Here is a 20,693-nt window from a genome sequence, read left to right as displayed (position 1 = left end):
AGGTCACAGAGTGTCACACAGCTACAAGCACTGAAGTGTTGGTGAGTTAGGGAAGGGTCCCTGTGGCAAGAGGATTGCCAATCAGGCGGTGCTCTGAGGAGGACATGGACTTTCATTCGGGTCTTAAAGGGGATAGGTGTAGATAAGGAGCGAGGACATTGTTGCAGGCCAGAGCTTAGGGGAGGAGGTTAAAGGGGAAGAATGAGCCAGGCATGTGAGGGGCAGCCAGAAGCCCTGCTGCTGGGACAGAGGAACCCAGGTACAAACAGAGAGGTGAGCTTGGATCAGGTCAGAGGGGCAGTTGGTAAAGAGTTTTGTCTGAAGTGTCTCTGATTGCTAGAGAAGGCTGTGGAGGCCTTCCTGCCTGGGCTTTCAGCGGGGAAAAGAGATCGTTGGCAAGTGGTTCATGGCCATTCATGGGTTTGTTCCCTAAACTGAATGATTGACATATGGGAGAAATACACAGCGACCCAGTCCTTATAGGTTACAAAATCAGAATAATTTGATGTAAGCGGCACTGGACAGAGGATGTTACCTCTGAACTGCAGAAGTCCAAAAATTTAGAAGATTCCATTTCTAGTCACCAAGTTTGGGGCTAATTCTTTCCTTTGCTAAAAATCTATTATGCCTTCCTTTAGGATGAAATGTTGTCTTGCACTGTATAATTTGTATTATTAACAATGGCTTTTCGTGGTAGGTACCCAATAAGTGTAGCTCATTGTGTAGTAATAGTGTCCGGTGTTTGTGAGCCACTTTCTACCCGCTCGTGTTTCCTTACACACTATTGGGGTAGAGGGTGGAAGGGTGGCCCCGCAGCCTCTTCCAGCTAGTCATCTAGGCCAGACTCCCGGGAGTCACGCTAAGCTATTCTTCCTCCCACCTTCTCTCTGTATGTACTACCACTGCCATAGTTGGTCCTCATTGCTTGCCTGGTGTATTGTAACAGATCCCTCTGTGGTCTCTCTACTCTGGTCGTGCAGACCCACCTGCCCTGATCCATCGTGTAGCCATATGTAAAGACCTCAGGGAAGGGTTTTCTAGGAAGAGAGAACAATCTGTGCAAAGCTGTGGAGTGGGAAGGAGGTTTGCACAGTTGAGAACGCAGAGGAGTGCCAGATTGATTGACAAGGATGCTGGAGAGAGGTGAGCAGGGCCCCCAGATCACGGGAGACCTTGTCAACTTTGGTGAGGAGTTTAGGTACTATTGTAGGTGGAATAACTTGATCTGCTTTATAGTATTAAGAGTTCACTATGGCTGCTGTGTGGAGAATTCTGGAATCTGGCTCCCCTCTGGGCAGCATGGTGGTCTGAGTGAGACCAGGCTCCTCATCCTCACTCAACTTTGTCCACAGCAGAGTGATCATACCCTCTGCCTTTTCAAGTTTGACTGGTGCTCAGTCCTCACTCCTCTACCCACCCTCAGGCCAGAAAGGGCAGTGCCTCTGCTAGGCTGGCCCCAGTGTTTGGCGTGCCTACTGGTGGCTTGAGCCTATAATTTGGCGGGTTGGCTGGTTACAAAAATAAAAAGTGCGACCTATAACTAAAGCTGAGTGGATTCAGTAAAGAGGGAGCTTTTAATTTGCAGAGGTCCTGGGCTGTATTTAAGTGGAGGAGAAATGTGTCTCCTCCCTATGTGCTGTTCCATTTTCTCCCTCTAGTACCTGCTCTGGGCAGGGTTGGGACTCATAGGTCTGCGGGTGAGCTGTGCAGGACTTTATTTTTTTTATTTTTATTTTTTAAAGATTTTATTTGTTTACTCACGAGAGAGAGAGAGAGAGAGGCCGAGACACAGGCAGAGGGAGAAGCAGGCTCCATGCAGGGAGCCCGACGTGGGACTCGATCCCAGGTCTCCAGGATCACGCCCTGGGCTGAAGGCGGCGCTAAACCACTGAGCCACCTGGGCTGCCCTGTGCAGGACTTTAGGGAGATATTTGGAGGGGATGTTGGGTCCAACAAAAGGTTGTAGGCTTCCTGTGAAGTCAGTATTATTCAGTCTTGTTTCTTAGGGATATAAGTAGAGTCTTTAAGTACTTGTCTTTTCAGGGCTCCTCAAGCTTGATTCTCTAAAGATTTCCTGAATCCACTCTGTATGTTCTTGACTGGCAGAGAAATAAGAAATCTGGGCTGGGAAACTACAAGATGCTCAGGGATTCCTTTTGCCTGTTCAGCCAGGCCTTTTTCAAGAGCTTTGGGACTCAGTGAATCTGGATTTGGATCCTGGCTCTGCCACTTATTATCTTTATGACCTTGGGCCAGTGCCTTAACTTCTTTGAGCCTTAGTTTCTTTATCTGTATAATCAGGATAATAATACCTAGCTTCTAGGGATTTTGTGAGGATATAAAGGATCCAGGGCAGTGTTTGGCATACTGGCCACTTAATAAATTTTAAGTAGAAATATTTTAAGACCACTAACCTCTTAATGTTACGGATCTATTATTAAGGGGCCGAAAAAGAATGTTCAAGAAATTTGAATTACTGTTGATGGGTAGGGACTGGTTTTATGTACCACAAGTTGTCAAATCACTGAGCTGCATGCCACCCAGTCATCTCCTTGCTTTCCCAGCTGATGATATTGGCTTTGTCCTGACCTATCCACAGGCCTAAGGGCCTTTCAGAACCTGTAACCCTTGCCTGCTGTCTAGCACAATTTCATTTCTTGTACAGCCCTGGACGTTAAAAGCCTTTTGGACTGGGGCATGTACCAAAGCCAGAATCGCTTGAATAGGCCTGCCTGGGCCAGATCCGTGCTCCTGGGACAGTAGGGAACTCTGGGGTGGTGGGGGCCACTCTTAAGGTGCCAGATGCAGACTGGCAATCAGGAGATCACATACTCCCCTCTCCTTGATGCCAGCCTTAGAGGGAGGCCCAGATAATGTTCTAGAATAGATGGATCAGAGCTAACTGGGAAAGAGTGTCTTTATTTGAGCCTTATGTGTCCAGGATATGCTTGAGCCTCTTAGTTTGGACAAGCTTCTTGTTTGTGGTTGTGGTTATTTTGTTTTTACTTGCTGCTCAGCGGAATCAGCATCACACAAGCGCTCATTATCCTCAGGTCCTTGGCAGTCAGGGCACTTGGTGAATCCCTTGTGAAGTGCTCACGTCTGCAGATTATTTTCCAATGCATCTGGCATGAGTTCCAGAATGATGGTCCAACAGCAGCTATTACTTGCTCCCTTTGGGTTGGCTAATTACTGCTGGCATCGTGGGTGACTGAGGAATTAAGAATCTGTGCTTTTATGGGGCAACTGGTCCTGGTGAGCTCCCAAAGCAGTTATTTGTCATTTCCCCAGAGTATCCTTGTTTAAAGTTTGGAGCATAACCTCAGGAGGTGAGGGGTAGCCAGCTAGACAGGCTATGGTGGCATTTGGCTACTCAGTTGATTCTTTCCAAGAATTGTAAAGAACTCATCCAGTACCTGTTGCTGCAGATACCCAGGGAAATATCAAGATGGTGTCATAACCGTATAAAAACACTATCAGTTGTTTCCGATTGTCTTGGGGGCAAGAGGGCAGACAGTTTACTCCATCCTTACTCTATGGCAAGGCAGGTGAAAAGATTCACATCAGTACTCTGGAGGGCCTGAGGCTGTGAACTGAGAACGGTTACGGTGTCATCTTTCCTGCCTGGAGAAGGGGGGGAAGGACCCAGTGCCAGCCCTCGGAGTCTCACTGACTGCAGCCTAGCCTTCATTCACTCTGTAAGCATTTACTGAGCACTTAGAATAATGTTAAGTGCCAGAAAAGTAGAGATGACTAAGGCAGTGTCTGCCCCCAGGAGTTCAGTCTAGAGAGGGAGACAAGCACACGAAACATGTAATTGCAATATACAGCTTGGGAAGTGCAGTGCTAGAGATCATGCGGGAGCATCTGGGGAGCCCAGCGTAGAGGTGAGGCTCGGGAATGCTGCCCGCACGAGGAAATCTGCGGCTAAAGGGAGAATTAGGAGTGGGAGAGACGTGTAGGCGAGAACGTGGTCCGGGCAGAGGGGACAGCACGAGCAGAGGCAGCCACGCGATGCAGAGCAGGCATGTCAGGAGTCCTCGTGCAGACGCTTGCTCGAGGGTTGTTGGAGTGGGAGGCGTCAGGCAGATTGGTGGGCAGAGAAGCGAGCGTGGTCAGGGAGGCCTTGGTAGTGCCGCCTTGCTAGTGGGAGCCCGAGCCAGGGCTGGTATGGAGAAGCATGCAACAGAGTCCATAGGTAGTGACAAAAATTAAATGTGAGGGCCTTGACAGCTGGTTAGACTTGACATTGAGGAGATGAGGGGCTCTTGCCTTGGATTTCAGGATGGCACCCAGATTTCTAGCTTGCTAGAGCAGTGAGATGGGGGTGCTACTGGTTAAGAGAACACAGGAGAGAAAATAACGTTGAAGGAAAAGTGGTGAGGCCGGTTGGAGGCGTGTGAGGTCTCAGAAACTGGGGACATCCAGGTGGAATGTCTACCAGGCAGTTGGCTATTTAAAGCTGAAACTCCAAGGAGAAGTCTGGGATAGCAATTAATACTTGACAATTTTCAGTGTCTACTGGTCGAATAAAATTGGGGGCCGAAGCATTCTCATACCTTTGTCTCTGTCCCCACAGACAGTACGGCCCTTTGAGTGGCTGGGAGGGCGTGTACTCCCACAAGGCAAGGACAGACTTGCTAGGAAGAGTGGTTAGTCGAGGGGGCCAAGCTTAGAGATTTGTGGTAGAAATCAGACCTCAGGTTTGCAGACTGCAGATTTAACCTGAGAAGTCAGGAGATAATGGGGAAATGAGGGATTTGAGACAAGGAGGAACACTAAAGGTAGCTTAGCCAAAACTCCGAAAGGTTAGAGGAATTGGAATTGTCCCAGATCACTCGGCAGGGCAACTTAGTGACTCGTTTGCATCTGCCAGATTCTGGTCCCAGCTTTATTTTTTTTTTTTTTTAAGTTTTTATTTTTTTTATGTCTTTTAAAGATTTTATTTATTTATTCACAACACACACACACACACACACACACACACAGAGGCAGAGACGTAGGCAGAGGGAGAAGCAGGCTCCCTGGGGGACCCGATCCCAGGATCCCAGGATCACGCCCTGAGCTGAAGGCGGATGCTCAACCACTGAGCCACCCAGGGATCCCGTGGTCCCAGCTTTCCTGTGAATCTACTGGGTGGCTGTTGGTGTCTCCGTCTTTTTATTATTATTTTTTTAAGATTTATTTATTCATGAAAGACACAGAGAGAGAGAGAGAGAGAGAGAGACAGGCAGGGGGAGAAGCAGGCTCCATGCAGGGAGCCCAACATGGGACTCAATCCTGGGTCTCAAGGATCATGCCCTGGGCTGAAGGTGGCACTAAAACCACTGAGCCACCCGGGCTGCCCCGGTGTCTCAGTCTTATCTTTCCAAGGGGAATATATGCAATTGCTCTAACCTAGAGAGTTAAGAAACATATAAATATATTTACACTGTTCTACTACAGCATTTACTCTCACTTTTACGTATTTTAAAGGACTATGAAATTGTATTTTGAATGTATCCTTAGAAGTTAACTCGAGTCAACTGAGTCTCCTGGAGTAGCTCACCCCAGTTACCATTTATAGAGTCTTTCTCCTGGGCCAGGTACCGTGCAAAATCCTTTTTGTTCATTCGTCCCTTCACTTCTTAAAAGGGGTAGATACCATAATCCACATTTTATGGATGAAGAAACTTAGGTTCAAAGAAATTTAATAACTTTCCCTCTGTCTCATAAAAAGTACCAGGCTTCAAATCTAGGTCACCCCTGATTCCAAAGTCCATGCTGTTATCCATAGCCCTCTAAATGTTTAAAATGCCATTCATATATGAGGGAATTGTCACCGTATGGTGTTCAAGAAGGCAATGCCCTTGTCTCTTTGCCCTGCATGGTCTCCTTTGTACTCTGAGACAGAAACCTTGAACTTTAGGTGTCTGGCACACCTTGTTTAGCTGGTTTTATCCCAGTTGTGCTGGACAGGGAAGTACTGTTTAATGATCAACCAAAGCCAGTCAGACAAATCCAGGTGGACCTTCCCAAGTTAGAAATGGAGATTTTTTTGTTTTTTGTTTTTTGGGGTTTTTTTTGGTAAAGAGATGGCAGGACATGGTAGAAAAAAAACCATGTCCTGGCAACAGTTACGTTGGAGGCCACATATCTGGATTTGAATCTGGGTTTTGTCACGCCAGTCTGTGTGATCTCGAGCCAGTTGGTTTCAGAGTCTTAATTCTCTCACCAGTTAAACAAGCATAACATTTACCTGTAGTGGTTATCGAAGGCAGTAAGGCAGATTAGGTGAGAAAAGTGCCTGGCGTGTAAGAGATGCTCAGGAACGTTCAACTCCCCATCTGTAGCCTGCAGTGAATTTGTTACTTAGGGGGCCAGATGTCGTAAGAAGCAGAGAAAATTCAAGGTCTCTTTGGTCATGGGGTGGGAACTGTCAGAAGGCTAACTCCAAAGAGATTTTGTTGTTGTTTTCCTAGCTGGATGATCGAACGAGACCTAAAAGATCTGGGACATTTACAGATGAAATTGGGGTGTGAGCACCAACGACGGTGTGTCAAGCTCTGGCCTTACTTAAAGGCACGAGAGGGACAATGTTGGGAAGAGAGCAGACTGGGGTCATTATTGTTTCTCTCCAAAGAGGACAGGAGCACTGAACCACTGAGGACAGACCTACATGTGAGAGCAATTGAGAAAGAAAAGGAGACAGAAATCTTGTGGTGCCTCTCTCCAGCGCATGTGACTTATGATGGATGGACGTGCGCCCAATGTTGGGCCTCAGTTTATCCTTCCAATAAAGCAAGAGTCCCACATATAGTCTGGAAGTAGGAAGGGATTCATTAAGTTTTATGGTTTGATAATAAGCTCTTAGTTTTATAATGAGAAAGCCAGAGCTGGGTCCCTCGCCAGTGTACTGGGTGAAATGGAGTGCTGCCCCCAGCTGGCCTCTGCTGCCCACATGGGTGGCCCAGTGTCTATGGAACTTCTGGGTGCCAGACATTCTTGTCTAGGAAAAGTGTGTTCAAGGCAAAGTCCGTCCCCTCACAGAGCTTACAGTGTAGTTTGGGAAATAACGCAGAATGTGAAGGGTGAATAACAATATGAGAAGTGATTTTTCCATGACATCCTGTAATTAAAGGATCTAGCACAGTGCCTGGCCCAGAGCAGATGTTTATAAACTGCAATTTCCCCATTCTTTGTAAATATATAAGAGTTACCACAAAGCAAAACATATCTTCCCGTTGGCACAGCGTGTAGTACATAAAGGTCCCCAAAGTTGTTGAAGATGTGATTGAATATGATTGTCAATAGGAGGTGAAGGTCAGTAAACCTCATGCAAGTTCTGAGGAAGGAGTGTGTGAACTCTGGGTAGTTTGGGGAGGTTCCATGAGGGAAGTTGATCTGGAAGGATGTGTAAACTTTGAAAAGGCACAGAGAAGGGCTAATATAATTCATTGCCTCATTGTGTGAGGTTACAAGCTCAGGCTTTGGAAGCAGACCTGGGTTCAAATCCCAGCTCCAGTACAGATTTGCTCTGTGAACCTGGCCAAGTTCCACAGGCTTTCCAAGCCTTTGCTAACTCAGCTATAAAATGGGAGTAATGATAGTCCCAACTTCATGGCGTTGTTGTGAGAATGAAACGAGGTAATTCATAGAGAGCTCTTATCACAGTTTTGTGCATAAATGGTAGCTTTTGCCATTATTACTATTTTCATTTTAATAGTGGTATCATTATTATCCTATTCATGGCCACCTACTTACCTTTGCCCCTAAGACCCTTTGTCTTCTGACTATTTGCTGCCTACTCTAATTTCCTCCTATACACTGTCATTTCATTACTGCAAATCGCTTAGGGACTTCTGGACTTCTTATGATGTTTTGAGCTTCCATGTCATGGAGCTGCTGTCTCCTTGCCTAGAATATCACCATCTTCCCTTCCTTTATTGCCATTACCTGAATCCCTCCTGCTTGATGTTTAAGACTAAATCCTTTTCTTTTTTTATAAGATTTTATTTATTTATTCAAGAGAGGCAGAGACATAAGTAGAGGGAGAAGTGGGCTCCCTGTGGGGAGCCCGATCAATCCCAAGACACCAGGATCACGCCCTGAGCTGAAGGCAGACACTCAACCACTGAGCCACCCAAGTGTCCCAAGACCAAATCCTACAGGATCTCTTCCAGGAAACCTTCCTTGGTTTCTCTGTCCAATTAGATGTTGCCTCCCCAGGCTTGCACGGTGCCATGTGTAGCTCTCTCACAGCAGCACTGCTTACACTGACCCATGGTCTGCTTATCACCTTGCCCTCTGGATATAAACTTCCTGAATGTAGGGATCCTGCCCTATTTATTTTTATATGCCCAGCTCCTAACTTAGTGCTTGGCATATAGTTGTTTTCCAGCTAAATGTTGAATGAAAAATCCCAACAAAGAGCATAGCTAGCATTATATGTAACATTTACTACCTAGGTTCTGATTTAAATGCTTTACATAGGGGATCCCTGGGTGGCTCAGTGGTTTAGCGCCTGCCTTCAGCTCAGGTGGTGATCCTGGAGTCCCGGGATTGAGTCCCACATCAGGCTCCCTGCATGGAGCCTGCTTCTCCCTCTGCCTGTGTCTCTGCCTCTTTCTCTCTCTCTCTCTGTCTTTCATGAATAAATAAATAAAATCTTTAAAAAAATAAAATAAATGTGTTACATAGACTAAATACATAAATAAACAAATAAATACTTTACATATGTTAACGTATTTAATCATCATAACAACCCTAAAAAGGAGATACTATTTCTACCTCCACTTTACAGATAAGGACACTGAGACTCACAGAGATTAAATAATTCTCCCAAGGCCACATAACTAGAAAGTGGTAGAGTCAGGATTCCTGCCAGAGCAGTGTGGCTCATCAGTCACTGCTGTTTAAGTACACTCTGAGGTTGTGATAGGATATTTAGTGGGTGTCCAAGAAAAGGTGAGGCGACATTAGCCATAAGTCACAGCTCTTTGAACGTAGTTTTGAAGGCATTGGTAAATGTGTGGAGATACTGTTGGGGGGGGGGGGTGTGAATCTTGCCACTCTAACTTATGAAAGATTTGCTAGATCACCTATTTTGAATTGGAGAGGCCTTGCTGACAGTTGGGAATGATCTCTCTAGGGTGTCATGGAGCAGAACACTTAAGCATAGGAGGAAGAGGAGTATCTGTATGGGGAAATTCAACCTGCCCAATCTTTATTGAGCACTACAGTGTTAAATAATCTGGTAGTCATCCCTGTGCTTGGGAGCGTATGGTCTAGGAGGCTCTAGGATGAGTCTGATTAAAGAGAAGGGCAGGGGAGTGGCTCAGATTTATGGCATGAACTGAAGGACAGACTTGAAACTCAGAATGAGGAGTGGGAGTTTGCTGAGGGAGACACAACATGTAAAGAAAGTGATTTGGGCTACAGTAGATAAAGCAGATTACCTGAGAGAGAGGCCAGAAATAGAAAGGACAACAGTGAGGAGTTGGATAATCCCCTCCAAAAATAAAGAGAGGTCAAAAAAGAACTTGGTGGTAGAAGAGGTAGTAGCAGGAGCAGTTACTTATTAAGCACCTGTACACGATTCAAGAAGGGATAAGGCATGGTCCCTACCCTCAAGGAATTCATGTTCTAGTTGTGAACAGAGGAAACATCCCCATGAAAGACACTGTATGGAACACATTTAATTTGGGTTGAGGTCCATGGTATCAGTGACCAGGTACTTTCCTTCTTGTTGCTTCATCCATCTGGACTTCATTTCCAAGGTTACTTCATGGTTCAGAATAGCTGTTGAAGTTCCAGCCATTACCTCCGCATTTCAACCAGCTGGAAGTGGAAAGGGGGAAAGAAGGGTGTGCTCCCTCCTTTTAATGACACTTCTCAGAAATCGTACACACTACTTCTGTTTATGTCCCACATGGCTACACAGCCATACCTAAATGCAAGGGAAGGTGAGAAATACATTAGCTGCCAAGTGCTCAACTGAACATTGGGGTTCATTGCTAAGGAAGTTGAGAAGAAGGTGGGGAATACCAAGGTCCCTGCGATACCATTCTTCACATATGATTAGGCTTTGGAGCTCAGAAGAGGGGCTGATTATTTTAGGTTGAGTTGTCACCGAACTGATGGATTTTGAGTCAGTAATAGATAGGGATTTGGGAGATTTGGGGAAACATCAATTACAAGCAACTCCTGTGGCAAGAGTGGCTATTCCAGAAGAGAGTCCCAAAGAGAACAAGGCTGGTCAGAGACGCAGGGGCCAACCTGGGAGACAGTCTTACCTTTGAAGCTCTTTCTTATTTTAAGATGCTAAGAAGAGGGGATCCCTGGGTGGCTCAGTGGTGTAGTGCCTGCCTTCGGCTCAGGGCGTGATCCTGGAGTCCCAGGATCAAGTCCCACATCAGGCTCCCTGCATGGAGCCTGCTTCTCCCTCTGTGTCTCTACTTCTCTCTCTCTCTCTCTGTCTCTGTCTCTGTCTCTCTCTCTCTCTCTCTTTGTGTGTGTGTGTCTCTTGTGAATAAATAAATAAAATCTTTAAAAAAAAAAAAAGATGCTAAGAAGAGCAGGCCAAGGAGTGCAGGGTTGTGTGTGTGTGTGTGTGTGTGTGTGTGTGTATGTGTGTGTGTGTAAATGATAAGGAATCAGAGAAGATTTCTGAATTGAAAAGAGACATGATTTATCTTAGGTGCTGAGAAGTTGAGACATTTCATCCATGTGCCGGTAGGAAGGAAGGGAGGGCTGGAAATAGGGATGCTAGCTGGAAGTTTATCCCAGAGTGTTAGGAGCAAACAATGAGGGTCTACTTAATGGTGACAGTGAGACTGGAAGGGAGGGTATGGATGAGAGGCCCTGGGAGGGACACGTATAGGGTCTCAGTAAGCAATAGGCTGTGGTCTTGGGGGAGAGAGGAAAACCTTTGGGTGATGTAACCGCAGAAACATTGTGTCCTCTGAGAGGTAGCACTGCCTCTCAGGGCTCCCCAAGCAGGAGGGGAGAATATGAGGAGAAGTGGGGACCTTGGTTGGCCACAGGGAGAATGTGAGGCTCTGCCCCAAGCCTCCTTAGCTTTGGAAATCCGGCTGCCCCCAGCAGAATAGTTTCCATTCTGCGTAACTGGGGAGTGTGTGGGTCTGGCTAACCGCGAGGAGGGGCTGAGGAGCCAGCAGACAGATCAAGTTGCTGTGGCAGTGGCTTTTTAGCTAGGGCCTGGGGGCTCAGTTGGGAACAGCTACCTTGAGTTCCTCTATCTGAGCTCCTGTGCTTCTTGACCGAGTAGGCCAGAAGGGATGTCCCTGAGCTGGCATATAGGGGCCCCTTACCTACAGAGGTTATCTGATACCAGGTATGAGGCCGACAGTGTGGCAGAGGTAGAACTGGAGGGTTTGCTGGCATTGGGGAGATGACCAACTTCCTTTGCCTTTTCAGGATCCAATGGAAGGGTCCTCCAGGGTGAAGAAGAGGCCTCTGGGGGTACAGTTGTATTTGGAAAAAAACTACCTCTTTGATTGATGCTGGCCTTCTAGGGCCTCTCCTTCATCTGACTTCCCTGGTGTAGGTTGCAGAGCTCAGCCTGAGACATCTGGTGAATCCATCGCTTTTTCCTCCAGACTGTTCAGGGACTTGGCCCATGACTGCTCAGCAAGTCATTTCTGGTTATAGAGTCATTGGTGACCACAGAAGCACGTTCTCCAGACAGGGCTCTGAGCCTGTGAAAGCTGGCTTTCCTCTGGCAGTTTGTCCCCAGAGTGATTAGCTCCAAGTAAACAAAAGCAGCAAGCTAGACCTAACCACGACAGACTCTGAAGTCAGGGCGCACCCACTTTTCCGATGTCTGCTGTCATGAGGTACCCCAGCAACTTTCCCATGAGTGTAACAGGGCAGCCCAGGCCTAGATGAAACTGTGTGTGGCTAGAGTTATGTTGAACACCAGAGCTCCTGTGCAAGGGGGTTGTGGCCGGAGGGAGATGAGGAACAGAGGGGAACCGTGGGGTTTGGCAGCACCAGGGCTGGAGGCCTGGAGCCCACCCCTTCCTATCCTTGAATTCTCCAACGTGCAGGGGGCTGAGTGGAGCGCTTGCCCCCAGTCCATCACGGATGGGGAGGGCCACCTCGCCCTCCAGCTAAGTGTCCTACACCCAACTGTCTTGTGATTGCCTTTCTGCCCCAGGATACGGTTCTTCTCCTGGAACCTTTCACAGTTGGCTCTGGCTCATTCCAGGCTGTCTCAAGTGATCGTCTCCAAACCTAAGGTCTAGAAAGAAGGATGCGAGGGAGGTAGGCCAGGAGAGCCGTGCTGAGCTTCATCTCCTGGTTGGCAGCAAAGCCAGGCGTGGCCTGGGCCCGTGGGGGCCGCAGTGAGACCTGGCCTCCTATCCATTCCGTTTCCTCCCCTGCACTACTCCCGCCAGTCACGGGACTCGGGGGAAAGAGTGGGGGTGTTTGGGGGGTGCTCTGCTTCCCGGCCCCGGCCCTTCTGAATTTTAGCTCTTGGATCTTTGATCAAACCCTCTGATTTTTTTGATTTCCTTTGGACAGGGTTCTAGTTTGGGGGTGGTGGGCAGTGAGGAGGAGCTGTGCTGAAAGGAGATAAACAGTGACGCAGAGGCGGCAGCGTAGGCCGTGGGCTGGGCCAGCGGCTGCCGTCTGGGCGGGCTGGGCGGGCTGGGCGGAGGGCTCCCGCCCTGCACCCCGGCCAGCTGGCTTGCGTTAAAGCGCTGGCTGAAAATAACTCTCATTGTCTGGGAGCTGCTACTGCAGCGGGGCTGGCGGTGGCCGCCAAGGGGGCCGAGGCGGCAGGAGCTGGTACCTCCTACCTCCCTGGGCTCTTGCCCTTCGGGAGCAATGGCCAGCTGGCCACAGCTGTGCCTACTGCCCACCAGTAGAGATACGTGGAGGGCAGGCTGGGCCCCTCCCGGCGCTCTGTCCTTTTGGCAGCCGGGCCGGGCCATTGTGCCTGGGGTTGCTTGCTTTGCTGTTGACTTGGGCAGGGATGTTGGGTTGTGAGGGAACGCAGGGCGGGAACGCAGGGCGGGAGCGCGGCTCCTCCTGCAACGGCCTCCGGCGCCCGAACCTCGTGCCTCCTCCCCACCTTCCACCTCTGTCCATCTGTACAATGGGCTGAGCCGGGGTGCCCGAGAGGACTCGTTGGCTGCTGTGGCCAGGCGTTCTGCAGCATGTGGTGCCCAGGACGGTGCCTCATTTGGTCTCTGGGGAAGTTCTAGGTTCAGCTTCCCAGGCTCCCCACCCCTGTGGGCTGAGCACGGGGGACTGGGCCTTCCCCACGTGGGGGAAGTGTCAGCCACAATGGTCTTGGTGGGGAGACAGTTCCAAGGGGGAAAACACTAAGAAAACCAACTCACATTCTGTATTTGCTCAGAATAAACAGTCCCTGCCCGCCTTCCCTAAAGCCTCCAGAATCCCCTTCGAGGGAAAGTTTCAGAATCCCTCTCCCGCCGCTCAGAGGAGCTATGCCAGCGTTCTCTGTTCCTAAGATTCATGGGGATTGACTGCGACCAACAGAAATAGTTGGGAGTTTTTGGTGGTTCCTATTTCTGTTGGCTGGGTTTTCCCCAGGCCCGGCCCAAGGAGATGGACAGAGTCAGGGGTGAGTCCCAGAGCAGAACCCACACCTTCGAAGGAAACTCCAACCCCACCGGCATTTCCCTTCCCCTGCGATGGGAAGGAAGTGAGGAGGGGCTAACTGGCCAGGGGTACAGAGCAGGAAAGGGAAGGGAACCTCTGTGACCACAGCCACCTCCCTCCTCCTTGGCCTCACCGGAGGGGGGGGGCTGACAGGAGTCAGGTGGGGAGCGAGGAAGACTTGCTCCCCCAGAACCCAGGAAGGGGTTAGGCACTGAGCAGGGCTCCACGCCTGACCTCAAACTGGCAATAAACCAGGACAGCCTTGCTGGAGAAGCGTCAGGCCCACCCCTTTCTGCTGCTTCCCGTTATAGGTTTTTATTATTAGATTTCTGGCTGGTTCCTCAATGTGAGTTCATCTTCCCTGTCTCCTCCCATCCCTCCGGGGTCTCGCTCCTCAAGGATGTTGGTATTTAATTGTCTCCTAGTCTTAGGGTTGATGGGGGGGTGGTGAGGGGTGGGGGCAGGTGCAAAGGATGGCTGTGTCCTGAGTGGTCGAGAAGCAGCTCTGAAGGGGGGACAGAGGCAGAGACAGAGGCAACTCAGAAGCAAGAGGGGTCCTCGGGGTGTCAGAACATCACACGGGATTTTCAGGAGGAAGGGGAAGGAAACTGAAGAACACCCACAGCGTCCCAGACACGTACGGCTATAAAATATTTATCATTTAATCCTCATAAAACCCTGTGAAGTAGCGAGATTATCTCCATATTATGGATGAGCTCTGAAGAGCCCAGTGTTGATCTTGGTCTCCCTGACTCCACATTCAGGGCCTCTGCTCCAAGACAGCTGCACCCCCTTCCTGTTCTGCAAGGGTTTAGGGAAGGAGCTAGCAAGAACTTAGCCGAGCTTCTTGGATATAAACCCAGGAGAGGTCACCGTCTCTGTGGAACCACTGAACAAAAACGTCAAGGAAACACACCTTTGACTGAGACCGGCACGCGTCGGGTGTGTCCCTTGGCTGTGCCCAGAACGCAGGAAGGTGTCCTTCCTCGGGACGTCGGAGCCCTGCTGGACTCGCGCACATCATCAGGTGGCTGCAGAAGCCCTAATGCCCTTGTGTGGCAAGGAGAGAAACCCGGGCGGGTGGCTTCCACCCTGCAGTCGGGGACCAGTCAGTCTCTTGGGAGGGTGCTAGAGGCTGGGGGAGTTCCCCCCATACCCACTTCCTTCCCCGTCACACTTGGGCCCCAAAGAAACAGAGAAACAGAAAGTGCTGCCTAGATCTTTAGACTGGAGGTTGCGGGCTTGTGGTCTGAGCTGATTCATGCTTCTGCTGCCCCTGTCCATACTCCTGGGAGCGGGGGATCTCTCTGGGGCATCTAGAGTTTTGAACCCTGATGTACCTCTTCCATGCTCTTAGACTAGGGTTCCTAAAGGGGGTGACTTTGTTCCACCTTCAAAGTCCCCAGGGCACCAGACATTTTCTTCCCAGTTCACCTGGTGGGGAAGCATGAGGCTGCAGCAGCTGATTAGTGGGTGGCTGAGGAAGTTGGTGTAGACAGGATGTGATGTTTGCCACGGTAGCGACAGCCACCCCCCACCCTTCTCTGCCTGTCACTTTCTTCCAGGGGAGACAACTATTTTCTATTTCCATGGCACAGACTTGGGAGAAATGGGCAGAAGACATGAAGGGCTCGAGATGTGCGGAGAGCCAGAAGCAGGCCTGAGGTCTCACTTGGGCTCAGCTAGCAGAGCAGCCTGGCTGTGGTTAGGAAGGAGAACTTGGTCTGCGCTCACCTTCAACTTTTGGGTCCCTGTTTTGTTGTAGTCTCCTGTCCCTGGGCTCCTCTCCACACAGACATGCTGAGAATGGCCCTCAGCCAAGTAGTTTCAGAGAGAACATTCGGGATTGTATTTGCCCAGCCAGCCATCCCTACTGCATCAGCAAGTGTGGGGGGACTTGATTAGCCCCTCTTTCCTGCAGGGCTTCAGGCAGGCTCTCAGGGCCGCAGAAACTGAAAAGGCGGTGTGATGGGTGATCCTCTTCCCCTTCTGTTCTTCTCTTCCCTAAGCACTGAGCAGAAATCCCAGCCATACTCCTCTTTAGAGCCATAGTGACCAGGTTTCCAGCAGAGCTTGGCCCGTTACTCAGAATCAAGATGCCTTAACCTTAGCTTTATTGTCCACTTACTGTCCACTAGGTGCCTATCACAGTATTAGACATCATCAGGGGTTGGAGACCATACAAATAGATAGTCTGTGAGGGGCTAGATGAGTGTACAACTAGTTTAATCCCATGCACACAATTCGTGTCCCCAGGGATGACGATGTCAAGGAGTGGGTAGATATAAACCCAACGGCCGTACTTAGGTGACCAGGGAGTTAGAGCAGGACATGGAGCTGTAGGTAAGGGAGAGAAAGATGAGAGGAAGGCCTTCCAGGTGGCCTGCAGCGTGCTGGGGGAAGAGGCTGGATTCGTGGGAAGTCACGTGGGTTATCAGACAGCTATGAGGGGATCCCTGGGTGGCGCAGCGGTTTGGCGCCTGCCTTTGGCCTAGGGCGCGATCCTGGAGACCCGGGATCGAATCCCACATCGGGCTCCCGGTGCATGGAGCCTGCTTCTTCCTCCGCCTGTGTCTCTGCCTCTCTCTCTCTCTCTCTGTGACTATCATAAATAAATAAAAATTAAAAAAAAAAATCAGACAGCTATGATACTTCAGGTAGGAGAACATGCTTGATTCAGGAGTATGGGGTGAGGGGCAGGTACAGGGATCTGCCTTTAGAGGCAAGAGCTACAACAAAGGCAGCCACACTGGAGAGAAGAGAAGCTTGGGTGGGTGGGGATAGAGGAGGGGAAGGGAGGGCTGCTGGCTTGGGTAGGGCTAGCCCATGGGCACCTTGACTTCCCTTGCTCGTACCCACTTTTATTTCTTTATTCATTCTGAAAACAGTAGTGAGCAAAATAAAATGACTCCTGGACTGTCCTTCTGCATTCTAGGTTAGAGTGTCTTTCAGTTCCAACCCTGGAACACTTTACTGTGTTTTAATTAATTAGGAAGTAAGTCAAAGTGACGTGCTACTAATAATTAAAGTACTGAAATCTGATAAATTATTTCCTTTAAAAAGTGAGCCTTTATCTTTATGCTGATGTCCTTCTCATGTATTTGTATCCTGATATGGGGCGAAGGGCTAGATTTGTAGCGTCTACACAGGCTGTGGCTGGCTCAGGATTCACCTGTGGTTGAGTATGATGTGGGAAGGCCGTGCATCCCTCAGGCCGTGGGGGAAAAGCAGGTTGAAAGTTGCTCTTGTAAACGGGTGGCTTTCCAACTTTTTTGCCCTGTCCCATGTTAAGAAACACATTTTATGGCAGGACTTGTGTGTGTACACATGTGTACACATATACTTAAAATGCAAAAGAAACAAAAGCTTCATGAAACATTATACTTCCTACTTGTAGTGATTTCTAGGATCTTCTAGCCTCTTTTATTTTAATCTATTTGTTTTCATTAAAAATAAAGTTAATCTCGACTCACAAAATTGGAAAACATTGCTCGACCAAACTGAACCAAATATGAAGGGGAGGCAGAAGGACTGTCCCACCTCTCTGAACCTTCCTTCTCAGCCAGAGTGTCAGGGTGAAGCCGAGGGCCGGGAGGGGAAAGGTATGTGCGCTCTCCCTTTCTCTCTTCTGGGTGCGGGGAGCTTTCAGCCCTGGTTGACTCAGGTTCTCTCCTCAGAGCTCCATGAACCTGCCTCCCGACAAGGCCCGGCTCCTGCGGCAGTATGACAATGAGAAGAAGTGGGATCTGATCTGTGACCAGGTATGGGGTTTGGGGCAAGGTCCAGGAGTAGGGGTTGTGTTTTGGGCTGGGCAAGGCAGCAGGGCCAAAGCCACTGACCGCAGCCCTGGGATCCTTTGAGAAACCCTAGCCTGGCCTTGGCCTTAGCCCCTGCTTACTTCCTGTTCCAAGAGGACTGTCTTTAACAGAGGCAGGGCTGGTAGGCCAAGTCCCCCTTTAACTCCTGCAAAGAGCTGTCTTGATTTCTTCCTGATGAGCGGTAGCCTGAAAGAAGTCTGGGAAGGGCTGGGTGGCTGGCTGGCTGCAGGGGTGTTGGGCACTCTCCGGGCAGAGCCTGTTCCTGCCCTTCCCCAGGGTAAGGCCTCTGCCTGCAGCATAGACCAAAGGGGTGTTTCCTTCTCTCTCTGCCCCGGCCCTGGCACATAGGGGTTTTCTCATTCTTTGCCGGCCTCTGTGAACGAGAAGACCCAGTCCCCTAGTCCTCTGTTCCCAAATCTCAAAACAGGAGGACTGGAAGCTCTCCCTACATGAATAGTGTTTCCAGCTGAAGAGAGGGGAGGGATTATTACTTAGCTCAGAACCGAGAACCAGCACCCATGGCTTGGCTCTTGCCCCTGCACACGTTTGAATTTCACAAGTCATGAGTTTCTGAACTCAGGCCTGTCTGCACGGCGAGGAGAGTCCGCTTTTACTTCCTTACCTCTTGGGAGGTGTGGAAGCCTCTGGCACAGCGTGTGGTCAGTGTGCTTACCCAGTACTTCGCGGTGGAGCTGTCACGAATGTATTATTTCTTTTCAAGAAGTACTTGCTGTGGACCAAGGACTTCACATATACTGAAATATCTCATTTAATCCTCATAAACCCCCCAAGGAAGGTGCTTTTTACATTTAATGGATGAAAAACTCGAGGCTCGGTGCCTTGCCTGACACGAGCCGGGGCGGTGGAGCCGACTCCATCTGTGCTGCCTGTGACGTTCCACTGCCTCCGAGATCAAGCTGCTTGACCTTGGGTAGAATGACGCTCCCGAGCTCCTAGTCCAGGTCCCCTCCTCTCCACCGAGGGCCTGTTTCCTTGTGCTCTGCATAAGCAGAGCTGGCAAGCATGGTGAGCCCCCGCCTGGGGGTTGCAGAACAGTAGCCTGTTGATGCTGAGTTTCTTTTCTTTTTATTTTTTTTAAGATTTTATTTATTTATTCATGAGAGACACAATGAGAGGCAGAGACACAGGCAGAGGGAGGAGAAGCAGGCTCCATGCAGGGAGCCCGATGTGGGACTCGATCTGGGGACTCCAGGATCACACCCTGAACCAAAGGCGGATGCTCAACCACTGAGCCACCTAGGCATCCCTGATGCTGAGTTTCTTTAATTGATAATCTCTCAGTCTTTTCTAGGTCACGTAATTTCGAGTGTTTCTCAAGCCTTTCTTTTTTCTTTCCTTTTGTGTCTAGGTTATGTCCTCACCTTAGATCATTCCACCTGGACCCTCGGCAGTCCCCCCACCCAGCAACTCTTCAGCTATCTTAGTTGTGAAGGCCCTAGAGGGACCAGGATGCTTAAGAGTTTCCCCTGAGTTTTCTCTTGGGTCTGAGGTGGGGGTTGGACCAAAATGGGGAGGACACAGTCCTTTGCCCTCCGTGGAAGGGGATCGAGGGATGACCTCGCTGAAAGCAGGTTCAGCATTTGAGGTTGCCTGGACTGTTGGAGCCTGGGGCCTGGGCAAGGAACAGAAAGTGTGTCTGCAGCCCTAAATATGTAGCCTGAAGCCCAAGTCTGGGTTCACGGCTGAGGAGGCTGCACTCTGCGAGGCCTAGCTCCCCGCTCCACAGCCCTGTGAATCCCGGTCCATCAGTCAGCTAGGCAGTAGACACCATTTCTCAGTTGTATCTTTATTTTGAGCACTGTGCCCAGCTCTTCCATCCCCACATCTTAGCAAGCCGCAGGCTCTTAAAATAATTTTCAACATAGGAAAATATTTTAGGCTCAGAGATCACTAATGAGAGAAGGGGAAGATGGCGGTAGATGGGGAGCACCTGAAAATCAGGCAAGGAAGAGGACCTGTGCTTTGGATGGTGTTACGGGCCAGCCGACAACTTGAGGAGTCTGAATCCCCTCACACTGAACACCACGAGTGTTCGGCTCCCTCAACCCTCTCCTCAGAACTCTGGGTGTCTGTGCACACACACGTGTTTCCCTTACAGGAACGGTTCCAGGTGAAGAATCCTCCCCACACTTACATCCAGAAACTCCAGAGCTTCTTGGACCCCAGTGTAACTCGGAAGGTGAAGTGTGAGGCAGGGAGGACCCACCTTGCTGCCCCTTATAGTCCTGCGGGATTTGGGGGGGGCAGACCCTTTGACTTGTGGGGGGGACATCTGCTTCTGAGCAATGGGAGTTGGGTGTCTGGGTTCTGAGGCCATGGGCCTGGAGTGGCTGGCTACCAACAGAGGGAAAGGCTTATAACTGCCCTCTTGCGTCCCTTCCCTTTTCTGCCCTTTTCGTTTGTACTATTAAGTTGGATCGGGGGGCCTCCAATAGTGACAGGAAATTCCGTGTTTACAGAAGTTCAGGAGGAGAGTGCAGGAGTCAACCAAAGTACTGAGGGAGCTGGAGATCTCACTTCGTACCAACCACATTGGGTGAGTCAGAATCGGCCATCAGGATCCGGTGTCCTCGGAGGATGGGTTGCTTGTTTATCTCCCTGTCAGGAGGCACCGTTGCCCCCTAAATGGCTTTTGGTTCCCCAGAGCTTCAGACTGTTCTTTTTCTGGCTTTTCTCCCTTTCAGCTCTGCCAGCTGCTGACTGGATGCTGCTGGCAAGCGTGGGGCCTCTCCTGGGGTCTTCAGCCTGTGGCTTTAAGGAGAAGACATTCCCATAGCAGCTGAGACTAGAGTCTACTGTGGCCTGGGGCTGGGCCAAGGGAGGCCCGGAGAATGCTGGGGATGGGGGAGCATATTACATCGGGGAGCTGAGACCTGGTTCCCGGACTGTTTGGTGCCCCAAAGATGATTTTCTTGATTACAAGACCGTCTTAGTTCACGAGCAGAGGCGGCTTCCCAGAGTACCAAGCAAGTAGAAGTAAGGCAGTGGGGGCCAGGAACTGAACGTCTTCCGTACCTACAGACCTTGGTCACTGCCAACCTGTGGACAGGGTTCCCAGGGACTGCGTGGGTCTGAGTGGGGAACGGGCTGAAGGCGGATGCGTGAGGTACAGTGAAAGACGCCCGTGGTCTCAGTTTTATGAACCTGTAACCAGTCAGAGTATGTGTAGTGGAAGTGAGACAGACAGACAGACAGAGGGAGCGTACACAAAGTGAGGAA

At 49.9% G+C, this 20,693-nt stretch overlaps 1 protein-coding gene across 5 annotated transcripts in view; it reads left to right on the top strand.

The window, feature by feature from the left end:
• Positions 1-20,693, top strand: part of FMNL3 (formin like 3) — a 59,103-nt gene that overhangs the window by 19,545 nt on the left and 18,865 nt on the right. For all 5 annotated transcript variants that reach the window (XM_041735767.1, XM_041735765.1, XM_041735766.1 and 2 more), the window contains exons 2-4: positions 17,313-17,396; positions 19,573-19,653; positions 19,934-20,010. In XM_041735767.1, the coding sequence (XP_041591701.1) occupies positions 17,313-17,396; positions 19,573-19,653; positions 19,934-20,010 (242 nt within the window). The remainder of the gene's footprint in view (positions 1-17,312; positions 17,397-19,572; positions 19,654-19,933; positions 20,011-20,693) is intronic.

The sequence above is a fragment of the Vulpes lagopus genome, chromosome 21 (assembly GCF_018345385.1).
Source record: "Vulpes lagopus strain Blue_001 chromosome 21, ASM1834538v1, whole genome shotgun sequence".
NCBI classification, from domain to species: Eukaryota; Metazoa; Chordata; class Mammalia; order Carnivora; family Canidae; genus Vulpes; species Vulpes lagopus.
This window is presented reverse-complemented; position numbering and strand designations above follow the sequence as displayed.